Genomic DNA, 21,879 nt, shown 5'->3' with positions numbered 1-21,879 from the left:
TCTCTCTCTCTCTCTCTCTCTCTCTCTCTCTCTCTCTCTCTCTCTCTCTCTCTCTCTCTCTCTCTCTCTCTCTCTCTCTCTCTCTCTCTCTCTCTCTCTCTCTCTCTCTCTCTCTCTCTGTCTCGTCCCTCCCTGTCTGCAGGTCAACACATTACAGAACTGGCTGGCAGAGTTCAACCTCTGGGTACCTCCCCCTGAGGCGTTGCCCCCGGATACAGACCCGGCCCTCGTGACCCCTCGCACCTTCAAGGTGCACATCCTCAACGACGAGCACAAGTGAGTCTCAGCCAGGGAGCCACTGCACTGTTCTGACTCTGTTTTTCTGACGTGTGTGAATGTCACATTAGAAGCTGTGTTTGGAGACTCATCGTGCCTTGTCTTCCTGTTCTCTGGACCTCTCTCTTTTCTCTCTCTCTCTCTCTCTCTCTCTCTCTCTCTCTCTCTCTCTCTCTCTCTCTCTCTCTCTCTCTCTCTCTCTCTCTCTCTCTCTCCTCTCTCTCTCTCGCTCTCTCTCTCTCTCCCTCTGTCTCGCTCTCTCTCTGTCTCTCCCTCTGCCTCTCTGTCTGTCGCCCTCATCCTCCCCACCCCCCAGGACCACAGCCTCCAGAGCTAGGGTAGTGGAGGACTGGGCTTCCGCCGGCGGCGTGCTGCTGATGGGCTACGAGATGTACCGCCTGCTGTCCATGAAGAAGAGCTTCGTGGCGGGGAGGAAGAGGAAGAGCAAGAAGCAGGCGGGCCCTGTGGTCATCGACCTGGACGAGGAGGACCGCCAACAGGAGCTGCTCGGAGGTCAGAGGAGAGGACACACACACACGTGTTGTACATACAGTACATAGGATGTATACAGAGACCCAAGTGTTGTACATGCATATCATGTATACGCACACGTGTTGTACATGCCTATACTGTATACACACTCACATGTATAGTACAGACATATGTGTGTACACACTCACGTTTGGTGTATATGCTGTACATGCGTATGTACACAAACACACACGTGTTGTGCACGCACACGCAGCGTCAGCGCTGACGTTGCCGTTCCCTGCCAGGCATCGAGCGCGCCCTGTCTCGGCCCGGCCCGGACGTGGTGATCTGTGACGAGGGCCACCGCATCAAGAACTGCCACGCCAGCACCTCTCAGGCCCTGAAGAGCATCCACACCCAGCGCAGAGTGGTCCTCACCGGCTACCCGCTCCAGAACAGCCTGCTGGAATACTGGTGCATGGTGGACTTTGTGAGGCCCGACTTCCTGGGCACGCGGCAGGAGTTCAGCAACATGTTCGAGAGGCCCATCCTGAACGGCCAGTGTGTGGACAGCACCCACCAGGACCTGAGGCTGATGCGCTACCGGAGCCACGTGCTGCATAGCCTGCTGGAGGGGTTTGTCCAGAGGTGAGGGGTCGTGGCTATGGGGTGAGGGCTCGGGGTGAGGGGTTAGGGGTCGTGCTGAGGGGTGTGGCCATGTACAACAGCCTACTGGAGTTGAAGGTTGAAGGTTTAACCGTGTGTGTGTGTGTGTGTTCCAGGCGGGGCCATGACGTGCTGAGGGACCAGCTGCCCTCCAAGGACGAGCATGTGATCCTGGTGAGGCTGTCCCCCCTGCAGAGGGCGCTTTACACAGAGTTCATGAACCGCTTCAGAGAGGCAGGAAACTCTGGCTGGCTCAGCCTCAACCCTCTCAAGGCCTTCTGCGTCTGCTGCAAGGTACGTCGGAGTGTGGAGCGTGTGTGTTTGTGTGTGTGTTTGTGTGTGTGTGTGTGTGTCAACGTGTTGTAACTCCTCCTTCTCCCCCGCCCAGATCTGGAACCACCCAGACGTTCTGTACGAGACGCTCCAAAAGGAGAACCTGGTCAATGAGCAGGACCTTGACCTGGATGACATCACCACCGCAGGCCCCGCCCGTTGCCCCCCAACCAATCAGAAGGCCAAGCTCCCGGAGACGGAGAACCCCGACGCCATTGGGGGGCTGAGCCTCACTGCCTTGCAGGAGAAGGCCAATCAGGTCATCACCTACGAATGGGTAAGTGTGTGCGCTTGTAGGTGTGTGGGTGTGTGTGTGTGGTGTAATGTGCGTGTGTGTGGGTCAAGACGGTCCAAAAACCACAGGGTTTTTATGGCGTTCTGGCACTACACTGACCTCACCTCTTAGCTACCCCCCCCCCCCCCCCCCGGCCCCCAAGGATAATGATGCCGGTCGTTGTTGACCCACAACTGAGATACATGTGTGGGCTCCGGCATCAGCCTGTTGACCACTGTCTCCTTGTGCAGGCCAAGGACATCATGTGTGGCTATGAGACGGGCGTCCTGGAGAACTCTGCCAAGATGGTGCTGCTGTTCCACTTGATCGAGGAGAGCGTCCGGACGGGAGACAAGATCCTGGTTTTCAGGTGAGAAGGCCGGACCTTGTCAGTATGGGAGAGACAAGAGACCGTGACTGAACATGAAGTGGGAGATGTTTAGAAATGGCCTCCTCACAGCCTGCTCTCTCGTTCTACCCCCTCCCTCTCTTCTCTCTGCCCTCGCTGCAGTCAGAGTCTGTCGACCCTTACTGTCATTGAAGAGTTTCTTGCTAAGAGGCAGCTTCCCCCCAGTCCAGGCCAGAACCAAACCCAGAAACAGAACTGGATCCGCAATCAAAACTACTACCGTGAGTACCCCGTTACCATGGAAATTGCTTTTGTTTTTGATGCTCAATGGCTTGTATGCTGTGACAAACCACTTTGTTGGGTGGACTGGTATTCGGGGGTTGCAACTCTCTCCCTCTGCATTGATTTACGTAGTGACATTGGTGATCGCCCCCTGCTGGTGGTTTTCTACATGTCTAAATTATCCTCAGTGGCCAGTGTACTGAGTAGCCTCTGGTGGACAGTTTGATTGACTGACTGTTTGGTTGATTGACTTACTGTTTGGTTGATTGCCTGACTGTTTGGTTGATTGACTGACTGTTTGGTTGGTTGATTGACTGACTGACTGACTGGTTGATTGCCTGACAGTTTGGTTGATTGCCTGACTGTTTGGTTGATTGACTGACTGTTTGGTTGGTGGATTGACTGTCTGAATGACTGGTTGATTGACTGACTGACTGACTGGTTGATTGCTTGACTGTTTGGTTGATTGACTGACTGTTTGGTTGGTTGATTGACTGACTTACTGACTGGTTGATTGCGTGACAGTTTGCTTGATTGCCTGACAGTTTGCTTGATTGCCTGACTGTTTGCTTGTCACCAGGTCTGGATGGCAGTACGTCTGCCTCAGAGAGGGAGAGACTAATCAACCAGTTCAACGACCCCTCAAACACGTCTGCCTGGGTCTTCCTGCTCTCCACCAGGTATCACACACAGTTATCCCTTTTACACACACACACACACATTTACACTCTCGCTCTTTTACACCCACAGTAACACTCCAACACACACACAAGTTACACACATTCTCTCAAATTGGCACCCTCCGAATCCCTCCCCAACACACACAGTAACCCTCTCCGACACACCCACACACACACGCACGCACGTCAGGCTTCTCAACCAGCGTGCCCTCTCCCTCCTCCAGGGCAGGCTGCCTGGGGGTGAACCTGATCGGGGCCAACCGCGTGGTGGTGTTCGACGCCTCCTGGAACCCGTGCCACGACGCCCAAGCCGTGTGCCGCGTCTACCGCTACGGCCAGAAGAAGCCCTGCCATATCTACCGGCTGGTGTGTGACTTCACCCTGGAGAAGAAGATCTACGACCGGCAGATCTCCAAACAGGGCATGTCTGGTGAGGACCCGCGCCGACTTCATTCATTTAGCAGACACTTTTATCCAAACGGCATTCAAATCGTGGAAACGGTAAGTAGAGCTGAAAGCCAAGGTCCAGAAGGGCACAGTTCGGACAGTTTTACCAGACAGTGCAACACGGATGCAGTTAGATATCGATGCGGACACTTTTCAGCCTTGGTCTGTGTGAGGACACAGAGTGGCGGCTGAACTGAACCACACGTTGACCTTTCACACACACACACACTCCCACACGCACGCGCGTCACGCCGGGCTGACGCGGGGCCGTTTGGGTGTGGTTTCAGACCGCGTGGTGGACGACCTGAACCCCGTGCTGGCGTTCACGCGCAGGGAGGTGGAGTCTCTGCTGCACTTTGTGGAGGAGGAGCCCGAGCCGTGGCAGGTGCAGCTGCAGAGCCAGGAGCACATGGAGAAGGTGATCAGGAAGGCCTGCCAGCTCCACCCTCACCTCATCACCAAGGTACACACACACACGCACCTCCACCCTCGCCTCATCACCCAGGTACACACACACATGCACCTCCACCCTCACCTCATCACCAAGGTACACACACACATATACACCTCCACCCTTACCTCATCACCAAGGTAAACACACACACCGCCCTTGCCTTATCACGACTGTATACTCTTTATGTCGGCCAGTGCCCAAATCGCCACCACACTCCATCTCACTATCTGTGTGTGTGTGTGTGTGTGTGTGTGTGTGGTCCTCCAGCAACCCTTCCACCACGAGTCCCTGCTGATGGACAGGAGGGAGCTGAAGCTCACCAAGGCTGAGAAGAAGGCAGCCAGGAAGAGCTACGAGGAGGAGAAGAGGGCGTCGGTGCCCTACACCCGGCCGTCCTACGCCCACTACTACCCCGCCAGCGACCAGAGCCTCACCAACATCCCCGCCTTCAGCCAGCGCAACTGGTGAGCGGCCGGAACCACACACACACACACACACAAATGCTGGTTTCATGTGATTGACACCCAACTTCCTCTCTCGATTCTTGGTCGTCCTCTCTCTCCTTCGACCTCCTCTCCCCCGCCCCCAGGCGCCCCCCCCCTACTTGTCCAGAAGAGAAGCCAGGGGCCAGCGTCCGGCCTGTCCAGTCCACTCCGGTTCCCATCGTGCCGCGGAAGGCTACCCAAGGCTCCGCCTCCCTGCCAGTGTCAGACTCCAACTCAGGCTTCCCAGTTAACTACCTCCAAAAGGCCGGCGTGTTCGTCCAGAAAATAGTCACCACCACTGGTCAGTCACTATCTCTGGTACTCGGTCTCTCTCCGTGGCCATTTCTCTCTTTTTCTCTCTCTCTATTTACCCTCTGCTCTCTTCTTTCTCTCTCTCTCTCTCACACACACACACACACACACACACTGTGAGACTGAAATCTCCCTCTCTCCTCTGACAGACATAGTTATTCCTGGAGCCCACAGCTCCACAGACGTCAAGGCCAGGATCAGTGCTGGGGAGAGCATCCATGTCATCAGAGGAACCAAGGGTAAGATGCCCGTCTGCCCCTGTCTGTCTGTCTGCTGATCTGTCTGTCTGCTGATCTGTCTGTCTGCTGATCTGTCTGTCTGCTGATCTGTCTGTCTGCTGATCTGTCTGTCTGCTGATCTGTCTGTTTGTCTGCTGATCTGTCTTTCTGTCTGCTAATTTGTCTGTCTGTCTGCTGATCTGTCTGTCTGTGTGCTGATCCGTCTGTCTGTCTGTCTGAGTGTCAGTACCATTCTGGATTTAACCCTTGTGTCACATGACCCAAAGGTTCATAACAAACCATCGTTGTTTTTACCCAAAATCACGGTTAAAAGAAAATGCTTCACTTTGTTTTTGTATGCGGTAAAGTTGTCGCAATATGACGGTGGGTCACAATGACTGATGGGTCAGAATGACCCAAAGATAACACAAGGGTTAAACTCTCTCTCTCTCTATCTCTCTCTCTCAGGAACCTACATCAGGGCGAGTGATGGGAGGATATTTGCCATCCGAGCTGCAGCTAAGCCAAAGCCAGGAGAGGAGAGTGCTGCCGGACCCAAAGGTGACACAGATACCGACAGTGCCCTGGACACATAGACTCTACAACAACCTTTTACATTTACATTTAGTCATTTAGCAGACGCTCTTATCCAGAGCGACTTACAGTAAGTACAGGGAGGCAAGTAGGGTGAAGTGCCTTGCCCAAGGACACAACGTCATTTGGCACAGCCAGGAATCGAACCAGCAACCTTTGGATTACTAGCCCAATTCCCTTACCGCTCACCCACCTGACCCTTTGAACTTATTAAAGGATTCAAATAGCTGAGTCATATTTTATCCAGCAATTCTGACTCTTTTCCCTCTCTCCCCTTCTCTCCCTCTTCTCAACCATAGATGCCCAGAATCCACCAGAAGACGTGTCCACCAATAGCGGCAGTGCCTGCGTGTCACCTGACCGGGAGCAACTGTCGTCTGAGGGCGCACCCCGCCCCGTCTCCCCAGACGGCCCCGATATCCTGAGCGAGCTGCAGCGCTACGCGGCCAGGCCCGGGGACGAACTAGGGGTCCATGAGACCCCGCCCTCTGCTGTGTCTGGAGGTCCCCAGGAGAGGGCGCCAGAGAGCCCCAAAAACAACAGCCATCTGACCACCGCCAGCATGTTCACCAACGGTGACCGGATGACCACAGACAACCCAGCAACCGCCAACGTAAAGCATCAGGGAGACGCCGTCGCTTCCGGCCCCGTCCGGCCCAACATGGACGCCACCGCCGCCCTGGACCTGCGTGGCGCCAAGCGCAAGGCCTCCAGCCCGTCATTGGACGAGTGTGCCAACAAGCAGCCGGGCCCCGGCAATCGTTCCTCTGCCCCGCTGCCCTCCTCGGGCTTCCCCTTCGCTGGAGCCTGCGGCCTGCCCTCCCTGGGCCTCAGCCCCGCCATGCTGGGGGCCATGGGCGCCATGGGACACCCCCTCTTCATGGGGGCGGGATCACCCTACTTCCACCCCCCTGGCCAGATGGGAGACCCCCGCCACGTATTCCCTATGACCCCTGAGCCCTTTAATCTTGGGAGTGGGGCCCTGCCTAGCTCCTCCTCCCGTTCCTCCTCCTCCACTACCTCCACTCCCACCCCGTCCTGCTCCTCCTCCTCCTCCTCTGCTGCTACTGCTAGCTCCGGCCTGGGTGCCCTGCCTCCCTTCATGTTGGGTGCGGCGGGCATGACGGGCATGCTGCCCTCTGGCTACCATCTGCCCTACAGCCAGGCTCTGGGGGGGCTCTACCCAGCCTCCGTCCTCCCCGGGGGTCTACCTGCTGCCATGCCCGGCCCGGCAGGAGCCAGCTTCCTGTCCCACTACACCCCTACTTCCTCTTCAAGCTCCTCCCCCTCCCCCTCCTCGGGCCTACTTCGTCCGGACGGACACGGCTCGACGGAAAACGGCGACGATCGCAGCAGCAGCTCAGACGATGGGGATGATGTCGTCGACGACGACGATGATGATGATGACGTCATTGAGGTTATGGGACAATAATTGGTGGCTCCTCGCTGTCCAATCCCCAGTGAGAAAACGAAGTGCATCCCTGAGTCTTTGCGTGCGAACTGACCTGAACACAAGTCTCCCAGGACAAAGCAACAAATCTTGATGCTGAATATCTTATTTAAGACAAAATATTAAAAAGGATGACCATAGAGAACCAATATGGAGACCTTATGACTTGGCGCTTTCGAAATTGGGCCTCGGACTAGCTTAGCTTACACATCACTGGTTGATTCTTAACTGTTGGTCGGGGCCTACAGTCATTTAACAGTGGGCCTGTGTGGCTGTTTTGGGTTACTGCTTTTTGGAAAGACTCCTAGTTGATTGATTACCAACGATCTTACATTAGCCTTGTTGAATCAGTTTGTTCGATGTAGTCAGTAGATTGACGCCTGTACGGTAGAAGACTTCAGGCTCTCGTCATTGATATTGATTGTACTCTGTGCTACTGAACCTTTTCTTTATTCCTTTTTTTTTTACTTAAAATTGTTCAAATGGTAGACTGCCATTTACCAATTCTCTTTCATTTGACCTTGACCTCTTAAACTGCCAGCACAGGAGTATTGTGTTGTTGTTTTTTCTATGGGATCATTGTGATTACTTTAATCTCCTTAAGAAAAACAGCAAAGAAACAACCTGGAGAAAATGGAAACTTTCAACTAAAAAGAATGTATGCATATGTCTGCCTTTACACCAAGCCTTAGGGCACAGCCAGGCATCAGAGTTGGGAAAATCGATTTTCTTTCCTATTTTGTAATGTATATAATATTTACGAATCATCCAAACGCTGTTGCCTCCAGGTGACAATGTATAACGGTGTTCCTGTGACGCGTCCCAGAGGGACGGCCTGTAGAAGATGCCTTGCCTCTGTCTCTCTGAATGTGAGCTGTGAGAGTAGAGGAGTGTTACTGTAGCTTAGCTCAAATGATGCAAAACACACACTGCAGCACCCCCCCCCACACACACACACACACACACACTCACACACGCCAGGAACACACATGCGTCATGTCCACACACACACAGTCATTTTACCCTGTTTTTTGAAGGTTCAAGGACTCCAAACGAGACAGTCATCTGTCATCAGTCATCTGACTCACTCTGCCTTAGGTGTTTCGAAGAGTAAAAAAAAAGAAGATCCATTATATTTATTTAATTCTTGTTTTTATTTTATCTTGGAAGAGAGCAACACACTGGTTGCCCTCGTATAATAATGTTGTTATCGTTGTTAAAAACCAAAATCATCTTGTGAGAAAACCTCAGCTGTGCCAAAAAGATGGACAACGAAATGACATCGTACAAGAGAGCGTTGTCAGACCTGAGTCGATATATCAGCTTTAAGGGAGCTAAAAGTTTGTCTTTAATTTGGTCCCAGCACATCGACATGGTTACAAGCACAGGGATTCCTTTAGCATACTTCCAGTGAGAGCCCGTCGCAAAGAGCTATAGTTGGGTTACATTACATCACTCTCGATGCCACTGGAAAACAATATGTAGAACAAGGTTTCCAGTTGATTGAATTGACTGTGAGGGGCAGGGGTGTGATCTGGTTCTGATGACATAACTCTTTAATGGGGAACTCTTTCATGGGGTTCCTGCGAGTACATTCGGCCCCTCTCCTGCAGAGATCTACAAGGGGCTGTCCTGTATGGACCTGAATTTTTCTCACATTCTCACGTTCCATCAGCAAAGATTCAACAGTTGGTCTGCAGAACTTTCTTTCTTGAATTTGTTCAAGTCATTCATCCCATACTTAAGTAGTTAGTTGATCTGTTCTTTCCATTTCCTTTTTTATGTGAGTATTTACCAAATTAATTTATGAAAGTGCATATTTATTCATTTGTATTTTTTATTTTTTTACTACTTTTGGTGTTTCTGTTTGTAAGGGTATTTTGATGTTTGTTGTTCATCGAAAGATTGAGGTTGTAGTTGCTCCGTGACTTCGATAAAAGTCATTAATGTGACAGAACGTCTCGCTCCAATGTGACAGTGTACAGGACCAACCAATCACAAGCGGTCAGGGAGGAAACCACTAGGTGTCAGCAGAGAGAAGGCATCATGATTGTTTTATGTTCATATCACCCAGACGGCCTCCTGCTGATTCTCCATCTGACCTGAGGAGCAAACTAAAGCTTGTTTCCACAGGATTTACTGATTTCTGTTGTTATACCGACTGCTTTTATTTGTAGCTTTCTACTTGAATTTAAGTATTTATTTATAGATTGGTTCAGTCGGCGACCAACTGACTGTTGTTTTGTCGACACAGGCGAAGAGGCTGCTGCTTTGCTCACTAGACAGGTGTTGGTGGACCGGAATGACGTCGATTGGCTTTTACGATCTCTATTGATGTTTGTGAATAAAAGAAACATGTTTTGAATGGCATGTCACTTTCATTTACTTTGCTAATCATTACAAGCACCTCAATTTCACCCCACCACCTGAGTCTGTCACACACACATCCACACACACACACTCATAGACATTCACATATGCACACAAACAACCCATTAATATTACAAAGTGTTTTTTGAGCTTCTTTAAAATAAACTGTCAATGGGATGAAATCAAGCATTTACAAAAAGAACATACATTTGTACGTAGATGTAAAATAGCGTGACACTTGTCGCTTGTGACACTCGGTCATGATTCAGCTGTCTCAGCCTGTGACAAGCAGCAACAGATAAACGTGTTGAACCAACCCAGGTGTCTGTGAACTAAACAAGGAGACTCACATTCTGGTTTGTTTGTATGTAGCCGAGCTTCAATTGTGTCTGTCGACTTTGCATGACGTTATCTTACTTAAACTAGATTATAGTTATATGTCTGCCTTCAAGTTGATAGTCATCAGTAAACTAGAACTATATAGATGTCATCACTCAGATTATCATAGCAGCCTTAGGAGATATAACATTAGCTATGCAAGAGTCTGATGAGTTATAGAAGCAAGTGCTTTTACTTCATTGTTACTGTGTGTATTCTATCGCTTTGGGGATGGAAAGATAACAGTTTTGTGACCCAGTATGTCCCTGTATCATACATATCATTCAGGCTGTATATCATCTAGACACCTTTATGTCTCGCTAGGTCTTTAAAACAATTGTGTAGTTAGTGTGGTAGCCCCCCCCCCAGGTTTGAGGTGAAACTCTGCTCTCTGTTTTACATGGAAATCAAAAAGGAAAGTGCGGTTGTTCTGTCAACATTACAGAACCCTTGCATTCATTTATGGGTGTGTGAGATAAGCATTCCATTCCAATAAAATCTTTATAAGGATATGGTCACAACTAGCAAGAGGAGCCTATGTCACGGCATGCTACTGTCACTGTCATTAAATATATTGAGCGTAGGTGTTTCAGTAAAAGACTATAAACTCTTTCTTGGTGACTGGCTGGGGGGTCCTTGGCTTGCATGGCAACTACAAGTCCTCAGAAAAGTGCCTGACTAAAAACCATCTATTTGTCCATCACTGGAGTCTGGGAGCAAACCATTCTTGTGATATGTAGTCTTTTAAGGATAGAAACACGTATTAGAGTTTGAAACATTATCATTATTTAATGACACTGGCTATAAGTTTGTGTTTGAGCAAGTATTCAGTCAACCAGTAGAAGGACCATTCATTCTGGACATTCTTGTGGCTATACCTGGGAGGTACAGCTCTCAGTCACATTGTCCCTCAGTGTTTTATCACGCTTGCACATTTGTTGCTGTTTTCGTGTAAAAAGTGATGCTTCCTGTTGCATTTTTCTGTCAAATGTTGTCTTTTTTACATTTGCAAAATGTGAGTTTATGGTTTGATTATGAATTTTCTATTACAGAAATGTGTTCCTGAATAAAACACAAATGTGTAAGTGACACTCCTTTTCTGTTTGTCTTTCAAACCGGCATTACTGCCTGCTGAATCAATATTTATTTAACTCTGGAGTCGAGATAAGACAATAGGATTGCTGTGCGCTGCTTTGAATGTGCTGAATGAAATACAGGGTCACTGGTAAGCCCTACAACTATCTACAACGGACCCATTCTGATCTCAACAAGACTGCAATAGCTCTCACAGAACGAAAGGTTTCAGTGCGGGAATCATTTGATAATGATGTAAGAATGCAACCTTGGATTTAACATTACTGTTAAACATACACACATTTTCAAAATGCAATCTCACTTAAATCTACTGCACACATATAGTAAGGACATGGTTTTATATCACCCCTCTGAATAAGGTGATGACAAATATGTCCAAATAAATAACTCGATTTCCCATCATGCTCCTTGTTGTATGCCAGACAACGTGATCTGACGCGCTGGTTGTTGATGACGGTGGCAGCAGAACGCATATGAGTTGTTGCCTTTAGTACAGTGCGTTAACCTGGGAGTGCCATTCAAAATAAATAAATATTTGACAAGTATCATCTGTATTAAGTCGGAACAACGTTGGAGCAACCGAAAGAATCATACAAGGTTAAACATTTAGTTAATTTTGAGTAAGTCAACGCCTTTTTGACGTTCAACAACATTGTTGTGGAGGCCTGTTGCTACAGGAAATCCTCGGGCTAACTGGTGGGACTCTTGCCGATAGAGTCGAAGAAAATCGAGAGAGGAAGCGCTACTTTGGGGCTTTTTACTTTTTACTCTAGACAACTCTTTAATAGTCTATTTCTGAGAGCAGAACTGTCCTACTGGCCAGCTAGTTGGCTAATGTGTGCTAGTCAGCGTAGGTTGAAGACAACTTAAGACAAGGGCTAATGTTAGCTAGCTAGCTAACACTGGCCAAACGATGACTTGTAAACTAGCAAGGAAGCTAGTTGGCTAACGTCAAGAGAAATTGTGTTTAATTTAGTTAAAGTTAAAGTTGTTCAACCTAGTGGTGTACGACTGAAATAAAATCTAAATACATATTTGGGGTATTAAAGACTGGTTTGAATTGAGAGCAGCTGTTAGCTAGCTAGTAAGCACTTGTCAGGCAGATTCTCTATTGGATAACTGCCTCGATCAGGATTGTCTAATCAATAGCTAAACGCAGTGAAGACATCGGTATCTCTTGGCCAACAGCTGTCAAGGAAAAGGATTGCATCAAGGATTGTGAACTTTGAAGTTGCTTTCAGGTGAAGCGTGCTTGCTCTTTTTGATTGTGTTTCGGACTGTCATGTTTTTAGCTAGCTTTATTGGTTAACAAAGATACACAATTATATATAGATAATTAACATTATAAATATAATTAGCACAATATTTTATCCCGGATGAAGCCTCACCGCTTATCGTGGTTGTTTGGAGTCGCAGATTGTGTATGTCCTGCTTGGTATTGCTCATTCCCCGCTGACATTTGAGCTGCAAAGGGACAAGTCACCCCAATAAATTGCGATCGTCTCTCGCTCAGCGGCAGGACACCAACAACGGAACCATGAATCGTTACCTGCCTGTTGCACGCCAGCACTTTCTGAGCGCTATAGCCAGCACTAGCGTGGTAGTGAAATCGATAAGCGCCGTGGTGCTGCTCCTGTACCTACTGTCGTGGGCCGTCGACACCACGTATGCGCTGGGAGTGACGCCCGGCTACCTCTTTCCCCCGAACTTCTGGGTCTGGACCCTGGTGACGCACGGAGTAGTGGAGCAACATGTGTGGGGCGTAGTAGCAAATGTGGGCACCGTCATGGCGTGCGGACGGTTGTTGGAGCCTCTGTGGGGAGCCCTGGAGCTGCTCATCTTTTTCGCTGTGGTCAACATCTCAGCAGGCCTCCTGGCTGGCCTCTCCTATCTGCTCACCTACGTTGCCACTTTCGACCTGGACTTCCTGTTTGCAGTGCGTGTCTACGGGGTTCCGGGCTTCCTCGGGGGGGTCCTCGTGGCCCTGAAGCAGACCATGGGCGACACGACAGTGCTCAGGGTGCCCCAGGTGAGGATGAAGGCAGCCCCCGCTCTCGTCCTCGTCCTCCTGGCCGTGCTGGCTCTCTCGGGGCTGCTGGACAGCGCCGCCCCACTGGCCGCCTACAGCTACGGCGCCCTGGCCGGCTGGGTCTACCTGAGGTTCTACCAGAGGCACAGCCGGGGCCGCGGGGACATGTCGGACCACTTCGCCTTTGCCTCATTCTTCCCGGAGGCGGTGCAGCCCGTCGTAGGGCTGATGGCCGGCCTGGTGCACGCCACCCTGGTCAAGCTGAAGGTATGCAGGAAGATGGTGAAGAGGTACGACGTCGGGGCCCCGTCCTCCATCACCATCAGCCTGCCCGGGACAGATCCCCAGGACGCCGAGAGGAGGAGGTGAGGGCGAACAGCTCACACACGCTGGGACGCAGACACCTTGTCTTTTGTCGTAGACATTTCCTTCACCTGTTGCTAAACCAGGAGCAAACAAATGTTTTCATCTCGTGTGTCTTTTATTATGCTTGCGAGCAGACTCCCTAGCTCGTACACTGAGTCTTTGGAGCACAGCTCTCTTACCTCTCTTACAGGGGAGGTTAGGTGTTAGCCCCGTGACATCTGGTTAAATCAGTTGATTAGTTGTGTGATCCCACCAATCACACGCGTTGCACATCATACATATTTTAATGCAAGAAGAATGTATCATGTGGTGCATGTACATGTACGGGTCCTGTTTCCTTCAGACTATGCCTTGTGGTTCTCCCATAGACAACTGGCTCTCAAGGCCCTGAACGAGCGTCTAAAGAAGGTGGAGGATCAGTCGGCCTGGCCCAGCATGGACGACGAGGAAGACGACGAGGAAGATGAGGTGCGGACCGACACGCCGCTTCTCTCCGGGCGAGAGACCTCCTCACCAGCAGGGGGGGCCGGCAGCCCCCAGACCTCGACAGGGGGACAGGAGTCCAGCATCATCAGCTTCGAAGACGCTCCTTCCCGCTCCTAACACACACACACGCACACGCTCATCAGTGTCTGGGATATTCAGATATACACACATACGCTCCTACTATCCCAACTTAGTGTTTGAGACCGTCAGTTTAAAGCCAGCCGTTCAAATCTAGCAGACTTTCCGAAGTGCGCAGGCAGACACACTCACGCACGCTCAAACGCTGACAGTTTTGACCACGGGCGCATCCACAGCTCTCCCTGATTCAGAGTCTCTTCTCTACTGGAAATCCACTGGGTGTAGACATGGTTTTCTACATGTCCTCTGGACCATGGACAGCTGCTAGCCCTGGACCATGGACAGCTGCTAGCCCTGGACCATGGACAGCTGCTAGCCCTGGACCATGGACAGCTGCTAGCCCTGGACCATGGTGTGCTGTGACTGACAGCTGCTCCTGGTCATGCTCTGGGGACTGAGATGCAAGCCTTCTGGCAGAGACTCCGGGATGAACCCCACCTGTTGCTATCTGTATATTGTTCTGAAACCAGCTCGCAGGAAAACTCTTCTTTTTTTTCTTGGTCATCTCCTTGTGCCGCCGGTTGTTTAGGCAAGGCCTTGAATACAGGCTTTTTTCATCTTACTAACAGTCATCTATGGTTACCTGGGAACCATGTGATCCTGCGTTTGCTGATGTGTCCTGGTCATCTTACACATGTTTATATTGATGATGTGTTTCCTGTTCCTGTTATGAGTGATTTGGCAGAATTTGCTCTGTATTCTTGAAGTTCTATTTTCTGACTATCCTGACTTCAGGGTCCTGGGTTCAGTAGCCCTCTCTCTTAAATACACCCTATCCCGGTATGGTAGCGGTCAGCTTAATCTAGACCATACTGAAACTAGTACAGTACTTCTATTGGTGCTAGGGAATACAGCACATCTAAGAGACTGCATCAGAGGGCTGAGATATAAAGACTCTAAACAAGGGTGTTTGCAGACACTGTGGAATTGGTTAGGCATTTTTGTGCTGAAACTTGTTTCCCATGGCCTCTGAAGTGGGTCTATTCTGACCCCTCGTCTGAGTCAGTACTGGGTTAGAGGAGTGGAAGCCGTAGCCATATAAGGGTTGAGGGGGTGTGTCTTCCACTGTTAATTCTGTTGTAAACGTTCTTTTTTCTCTTTTTTTTTTTCCTCTTCAGGCCACTCAGTTTTCAGTGTGTGCTCAGATTCAGTGTGCGCTCAGATTCAGTGTGCGCTCAGATTCAGATGGAACAGAGTATGCCTATTATTATTATACACAAGCTGTACTCTATAATATCAGAATGGATGGGACTGATGTGTACAGTATACATCTTTACGTTCCTCACAATGACAGTTGAACAATACAACAGCTCGTTTCAATGGTTTTTCTTTTCTTCTCCTTTTTTCTTTTCTTTCTTGTCTCCAGGTTGGGTAAGATGAAAAGCGGACTTAACTGTATTTATAAAGTCGGAACGCTAGTTTGTGTGGATAAACTGGAAAACACTAGTGTGATGGGGAATAAGGATGAGAATGTCGAGGGTGATGCTGAGGCGATTGTTCTTGCGAGACAATGAGCTGCTTGACTGATGCTTGGTTTCTCTAGATGCTTTCCTCTTTGCAACAACCTCCGTGGGAGTTAAACTAATGACGGGAACTTTCCTTCACCTGTTGATAAACCAGGAGCAAACAAATGTTTTCATCTCGTGTGTCTTTTATTATGCTTGCGAGCAGATTCCCTAGCTCGTACACTGTCTCTCTTTATACTCTGGCTGTTGCACAGGATCATCTCTCTAGTTTCAGATATTTCTTTATCTCTATATGAAAATAAAATACTATTGTATTATGGTGATGTGCCGTTTCTTTATAGCTTCATTGATAAAGAAGCAATAACGATTTTGTTCTGTTTTGCACTCCATACGAGGTCCGAATGTGCCAGAAGGGGGCGCCATGTGCAAAGATAAACCACAGCCGTATACGCACAGAGCACGGTAGATTTAAAGCAGGGACAAAGCAGCATCAAAGAGTATAGCTGGCAGCATCTCTGCATTCCTTTAACCTGTGCCCGCTCTCTGGGGGTTATGACAGTCTGGATATCACTATGTTTCTGTCAGCCTGTTTGGTTATTTATGATTCAAGGGAAGTTTCCTACAAGTTTCAACTGACAAATGTTAAATTGAGTCAAAACTGTTGTATTGAGGTTACCTACACGCGTCGATCAAGTTTTACATATCCAGCCAGTAGCTGGTAGTCAATCATTTGCAGGATATTTTGAATATAATCGTGGCGTTCATTTTTTTATGTTGTGTTATATAATCAATGGTATCGAAGAACTTATATCATACATTGGCTTTTAATAATATGATTCAGTCCTGAAGTGCACCCGCAAAAATTTGCAATCAGCCAGAAGATGGCCCTCCTGCAACGTGCCCGCGCAGGCGTGGCTCATGCTCGTTCTCGTCACCCCTCCCCCTATCTACAAACTACTTGCGCGCACACGCGAAGTAATTCATTGTATCAGATAGAAACGGGAGTTATCGGCCAAGCTACTTAGCCCTGGTAAACTACTGCTTGCCGTCGAAACTGCAGGTAAAATTACTTTCCATATTCATTTATTTTCAATTAAACTCTAAAATGAGGATATTGGTTAAGGTAAATGTTTGAACTAATTGTTTAAAAGTTATCCTACACAATGAAGCTAACATCGTCTGGGCTAGCGTTAGGTAGCTAGCTGCGCTAGCTCTAGCTTCTTTCCCAGCCGAGCTGAGGATGACCTCAATAGCGGTAACAGCTTCCGCACTCCCACATATTTAGAGGTAGCAAGTTATCAAGCATTTTCGCCTGTTGGACAAACGTGTTCTAGTTGTTTCAGAAACGATCATCGAAGACTCAGTTCGTTAGCTTGACCGGTTTGTCTAGTTAACGCCCAGATATAGATTACTAGACTGTCTACTTTCCAGCCAGCTACTTTGTAAACTTAAATCGAATATCCAATGCCACTGCGTTGTATCAGTCGTACTCGGCATTTTAGCTTGCTCGTGTATTACCAGTTAGTTAATTTCAAAATGTTAGCACGGGGTTGCGAAATATTCATAATTGATTAATATTACGTCTCAACTAATGTTAGTCATGAAACATAGTGATAACTAACTTTGATTAAGATGGTCAAGCTAGGTAGTAGTCTTAATTGCTTTTGATTGAGACCACCGCATTTGAAATAAACATTTGACTTACATCCCTATTTACATGAGTTGCTGACGAATGCTATGTCAAAGTTGATTTGTGTTTCAACTCGGAGCCAACTGCAGTATACAAAGAATTTACGTGTTTCGCTTTTACAAAGTTAAGTTTGCAGTGAGGCCGCCCTACACACTGCGGACAACAGCCATCTGTTGCTGCTGCCATGACGCCATCTTACGGAACAGTTGAAGGACCCACCCAGTAGCATAGATGGTTAAAATGCATCTCATGCAAAACTGTCCTTTTCACTTAACTTACCAATTGGCCCAATCCATAGATATAATCAGTAAGTCTAGCCCAACTCTGCGCAACTTTCTCTTAAACTGAGCGCTATTGTGATCCACTTGGGACATTTTAAATATCAGATGTTGTCATAACAACATTAGTGTAGTACAAGACATAAAGTAGCTCATAACTTTGAATGCTCGTCAGTATGGAAGAGTGGGTTTGATCATTGTACACATTCACAAGGCACTGGGGGAAATCAAAGCAAGCCCTCCGTTATGTGGAATAGCTTGAACAGTATGAACAGGGAGCTGTGTTTGCTAAAGAACATCAGCTATACACCTAATGAGGATTGGATTGTTGGAAGACTGGGGGCTACAGTTGTCCCTCCATCAACACGATGGGTTGTTTTGCTGACCTCTCACGCACCGACAGGTTCAATCCTCCCATCCCCACTGCTATTATCACCTGCTTTACCTCAAACTGCAATCACTCAATAGACCATGCAGCTTCACTCCTCCCCCCATCTTTCATCCCACTTCTTGATTATTTCATCCCCCTGTTGTTGTGGGCATCACCCAGCAGTCCTGCAGGATCAGGTGGGTCAGGTTAGGTGGTGGCGGCATTGTGGTCGTCTCTGCTTCAGAGACGGGGATGTGCACTGGGCTGCAGGTGGGCCCTTTTAACCAAGGGCCTGATCTGTTGGTTCTCTCCTCCTAAACAGTCAGTTCATCGTTCCTTATTTGCCCCCAGCCCCCCAACCCAACCCATGGGGAGTCCAGCCTAGCCAGCATGGGGAAACATCACTACCCACCTCTGTGTGTGGGGTTGACTTTAAAGCGTTTAGTTCAGATGTAATATTAGGTGTGTGTGTGTGTGTTTTGTGTGTCCAGGCATGGCAGCCATCCGTAAGAAGCTGGTGATCGTGGGGGACGGAGCGTGCGGGAAGACCTGCCTGCTCATCGTCTTCAGTAAAGACCAGTTCCCCGAGGTCTACGTGCCCACCGTGTTCGAGAACTACGTGGCCGACATCGAGGTGGACAGCAAACAGGTGAATGTCGCCTGTGTCCCCTAGAGAGGCCCACACAGAAGCATGCGACCAAAGGGTCCTGGGCCAGGCGCTCTTACTTGTTCCCAGAGCTGGTTTACACCAGGTGTGTTATCATGTGATACACAGGCTGAGATGTACTTTATTTGGTGCAACTCTAAACCTGAACGTCTGAGATTGGGTGAGGAGAGATGTGCTGAAGGATGAGGTGAAGGCCTAAAAAACCTTCGCCACTCTGTCTCCCAGAAGCCACCTGGGTTAGGAAGTAAACTCAAGTGCCATGGCCTGGATACCAGGGAGCTGAGAATCTAGGACGTGTTTTGATTGGCTGAGAATTCCCCCCCCCCCCCCCCCCCAAAAAAAAACCTCCCTTGCTCTGATTTGCTTTCCTTTTTTAGCTCCCCCCCCACCAACCCCACCCATTTATCACATTCTCTCTTTCTGTCCATTCTCTCTCTTTCCCACGTCTCTCTGTTTTGGGTTTGAAGTCTTCTGCTCCTAAAACATTAACACAAATTGGCGTGTTGGAGCTCAGATGAAAATCCGAAACGCATAGACCCTTCCCCCCCCTCCCCAGGTTGGCAGTTTGAATCTGTGTCAGAGAGTGTGTTTGCTAAGCCCCCGTGTGTGTGTGGTCTCAGGTGGAGCTGGCCCTGTGGGACACAGCAGGACAGGAGGACTATGACAGGCTCCGCCCCCTCTCCTACCCAGACACAGACGTCATCCTCATGTGCTTCTCCATTGACAGTCCCGACAGCTTGGGTGAGCTCCTGACACACACGCACACCTTTTTTCTTTTTGTTTACAAGCACACGTTTGTCACAGATCGGACGCACACATCCTCACTCACTTGACACACACACACCCTCTTACGGTAGCTCGTGTTATGTGTTTGGCACCCCAGTCTCACTTGCGGGACTACCTTCCTCTTTCCCATCATAGGGCGTGGGTGTTTGAGTGCATCTGTCTGACCCTTTGCTTCCTGTGCAGAGAACATTCCAGAGAAGTGGACTCCTGAGGTAAAACACTTCTGCCCCAACGTTCCGATCATCCTGGTGGGCAACAAGAAGGATCTGCGCAACGACGAACACACACGCCGGGAGCTCGCTAAGATGAAACAGGTACGCACTCCCACACACACACGCGCGCGCACACTCCCCCACACATCATTTTCACACCCAGGCTGCCGGGAGCCAGAGACATTTTCACACCCAGGAGTGTGACTTGACACAAACTCCTGAGTGAGAGCTCTGTGACTGTTCACCCCCCCCCCCTCGTTTCTTTCTTTGTTTGGAACTCAAAGTTTCCTCTCTGTCTCATCTTCTCCTACTCGGCCTCTCCACCTGGCTGGTGTTTTTGACATGTACCATGACAGATGGGGGCATGTTAGTCCTGTTGTCCTGACCCCTCTCTCCTCGTCCTCTCCAGGAGCCGGTGAAGCCCGAGGAGGCCCGGGACATGGCCAACCGCATCGGAGCCTTCGGCTACATGGAGTGTTCTGCCAAGACCAAGGACGGCGTGCGGGAGGTCTTTGAAATGGCCACCCGGGCGGCGCTACAGGCCCGACGGGGCAAGAAGAGCAGTAAATGTCTGCTGCTGTAAGACACACTAGACAGAACTTTCTGGTCCCTCCCCGCGGCATCATGGCTGGCGCTGGGGGGCTAGTGTGCGGACAGACGGAGGAAGGAAGGGGTCGGAGAGACGCACTCGTTTACATCCCACCATCGCCCCCCTGCCCCCCCTCCTCCACCCCCCTGCCCCCTCACCTCCACCCCCCTGCCCCCTCACCTCCACCCCCCTGCCCCCTCACCTCCACCCCCCTGCCCCCTCACCTCCACCCCCCTGCCCCCTCACCTCTGCCCCCTCACCTCCACCCTGGCTAACTGCCGGGGCTCCTTTCCTGGTCTTGGGAGAGGCTCTCCTAACATAGTCTTTTTGTTGCCGTTTTTATACTGCTTTTATTTTGAAAGAAAAAGTAATGGATACGTTTATCAGTATTTAAATTGCGATGTGGGAGATCTGGGACTGCTTTTTTGTTGTTTATTTTGTAAAAAAAAAAAAAAAAAAAACTAAAGAAGAAAGAACTAAACAAAAAATAAAGGCTTTACCTGAAATTAGATATTTTATCATCCGTTCAACACATCTCCAACCCTTTCTGCCAAAATGCTGTTATTGGACAGTGCGATGCATACGGCTGCCCTGCTGCCTGTCTAGAACTCCACCAGGACCCCCATCTACCGATTTTTCTCTTTGTTTATAAAGACAAACTGGGCTGAAAAGAATGCTTTAAATGGTCTGTTATGTAAAGAATATTTTGTATTCTTTGAAATTTTTTAGTTTTTGAATGTGACCCTGACATGCTGAAACGGATGACCAGGTGACCATGCTGTATATATGAACTGTGGGTATGCTCCTAATATACACACGCACAGGACTGGAAACTGTATTTGTAAACTAGCCTTGGTTACATTGTGTAATAAATGACTTTCTATAACAGTTATTTGATTCATCGAGGGATTTATTGGGGGGGGGGGGGGGGGGAGTAGGTTTGTGTCAACCTGAGGGTATTTGATGGAGATCACTGACAATAGGCTCATGTAGGGTTAACTTGAATCAACTGAGATTTACAGCAACAATGCCCAGTGATCTCATTCAGGTGTGTCACTTTAAGTAATGACTTAAGTTACCTTCCAACTATTTTAGCTACTTGGATAAGGGGGAAGGAAACTTGGCTTTAAGGGTATATCCTCCTAAACGAGGAAAGTGGGTTTAAGGTCATCCTGTCTGGTGTTAATGTAATGATCATTTAAATTCGGAACGATGACCCAGTTTCACAAGCAGAGCTAGTACACACAAGAAGTAATACGCTTCTTTTAGATCAAATCCATTTTATAATTTGGTATTTTGGACACAGAATGTTAAGTTGGGCTACACAGCACGTCTGAGGCGGCAGAAATTAAGTACTTAGAGAGGAAGGAAACCCGTCATTGCCTCCACCCTCCGCCCGCTACACTCAAAAACGTGTCTCATGAAAGGAAGGTCTATTGCACAGCCCGGATCTCTCTTGAGCAAGACTAGAAGGGAGAGGAACGGGTGACGTGAGACAGCGGCTGGCCTGGAACAACTAGCGCATTTTCATTCTCGGTCCTGCTCATGCCTCCTGCGTGCTTTCCCCGGGACGCGCTCACTGGCGCTCAGTTGAGAGAGTCGAAGGCTTTATATACTGGGCTATTTTTAGCCTAGCGGAGTGAAACTATTTTTAACCAATATGCGCTC

The 21,879-nt window shown here is 49.1% G+C and overlaps 3 protein-coding genes across 3 annotated transcripts in view; all 3 read left to right on the top strand.

The window, feature by feature from the left end:
* The window catches only part of LOC136946538 (helicase ARIP4-like), a 31,279-nt gene extending 21,623 nt beyond the window's left edge, over positions 1–9,656 (top strand). The window contains exons 10-24 of the mRNA XM_067240914.1: positions 143–276; positions 593–789; positions 1,053–1,395; positions 1,530–1,707; positions 1,802–2,023; positions 2,272–2,390; positions 2,532–2,650; positions 3,232–3,331; positions 3,556–3,761; positions 4,066–4,241; positions 4,500–4,696; positions 4,822–5,018; positions 5,179–5,268; positions 5,716–5,808; positions 6,141–9,656. Of these exons, the coding sequence (XP_067097015.1) occupies positions 143–276; positions 593–789; positions 1,053–1,395; positions 1,530–1,707; positions 1,802–2,023; positions 2,272–2,390; positions 2,532–2,650; positions 3,232–3,331; positions 3,556–3,761; positions 4,066–4,241; positions 4,500–4,696; positions 4,822–5,018; positions 5,179–5,268; positions 5,716–5,808; positions 6,141–7,273 (3,504 nt within the window). The 3' untranslated portion in view covers positions 7,274–9,656. The remainder of the gene's footprint in view (positions 1–142; positions 277–592; positions 790–1,052; positions 1,396–1,529; positions 1,708–1,801; positions 2,024–2,271; positions 2,391–2,531; positions 2,651–3,231; positions 3,332–3,555; positions 3,762–4,065; positions 4,242–4,499; positions 4,697–4,821; positions 5,019–5,178; positions 5,269–5,715; positions 5,809–6,140) is intronic.
* Positions 9,657–11,609: 1,953 nt separating this feature from the next.
* Positions 11,610–15,938, top strand: tmem115 (transmembrane protein 115). Its single transcript, XM_067240682.1, has 2 exons — positions 11,610–13,528; positions 13,898–15,938. The coding sequence occupies exons 1-2, from the start codon at positions 12,672–12,674 to the stop codon at positions 14,130–14,132; spliced, it is 1,092 nt and encodes a 363-aa protein (XP_067096783.1). The 5' UTR covers positions 11,610–12,671; the 3' UTR covers positions 14,133–15,938.
* A 649-nt stretch (positions 15,939–16,587) lies between these two features.
* rhoab (ras homolog gene family, member Ab) lies at positions 16,588–21,103 on the top strand. Its single transcript, XM_067240683.1, has 5 exons — positions 16,588–16,679; positions 18,449–18,606; positions 19,245–19,365; positions 19,594–19,724; positions 20,032–21,103. The coding sequence occupies exons 2-5, from the start codon at positions 18,451–18,453 to the stop codon at positions 20,203–20,205; spliced, it is 582 nt and encodes a 193-aa protein (XP_067096784.1). The 5' UTR covers positions 16,588–16,679; positions 18,449–18,450; the 3' UTR covers positions 20,206–21,103.
* The last annotated feature ends 776 nt before the right edge of the window (positions 21,104–21,879 follow it).

The sequence above is a fragment of the Osmerus mordax genome, chromosome 7 (assembly GCF_038355195.1).
Source record: "Osmerus mordax isolate fOsmMor3 chromosome 7, fOsmMor3.pri, whole genome shotgun sequence".
Lineage (NCBI taxonomy): Eukaryota > Metazoa > Chordata > Actinopteri > Osmeriformes > Osmeridae > Osmerus > Osmerus mordax.
This window is presented reverse-complemented; position numbering and strand designations above follow the sequence as displayed.

What these genes read in the sequence shown, in the direction of transcription:
- rhoab (XM_067240683.1), top strand. Translation starts at nt 18,451, where the DNA reads ATGGCAGCCATCCGTAAGAAGCTGGTGATCGTGGGGGACGGAGCGTGC. An exon ending in TGACAGTCCCGACAGCTTGG is followed by an intron (nt 19,366 to 19,593) that starts GTGAGCTCCTGA and finishes CTTCCTGTGCAG; the next exon opens with AGAACATTCCAGAGAAGTGG. An exon ending in AGCTCGCTAAGATGAAACAG is followed by an intron (nt 19,725 to 20,031) that starts GTACGCACTCCC and finishes CGTCCTCTCCAG; the next exon opens with GAGCCGGTGAAGCCCGAGGA.
- tmem115 (XM_067240682.1), top strand. Translation starts at nt 12,672, where the DNA reads ATGAATCGTTACCTGCCTGTTGCACGCCAGCACTTTCTGAGCGCTATA. An exon ending in CAGGACGCCGAGAGGAGGAG is followed by an intron (nt 13,529 to 13,897) that starts GTGAGGGCGAAC and finishes GTTCTCCCATAG; the next exon opens with ACAACTGGCTCTCAAGGCCC.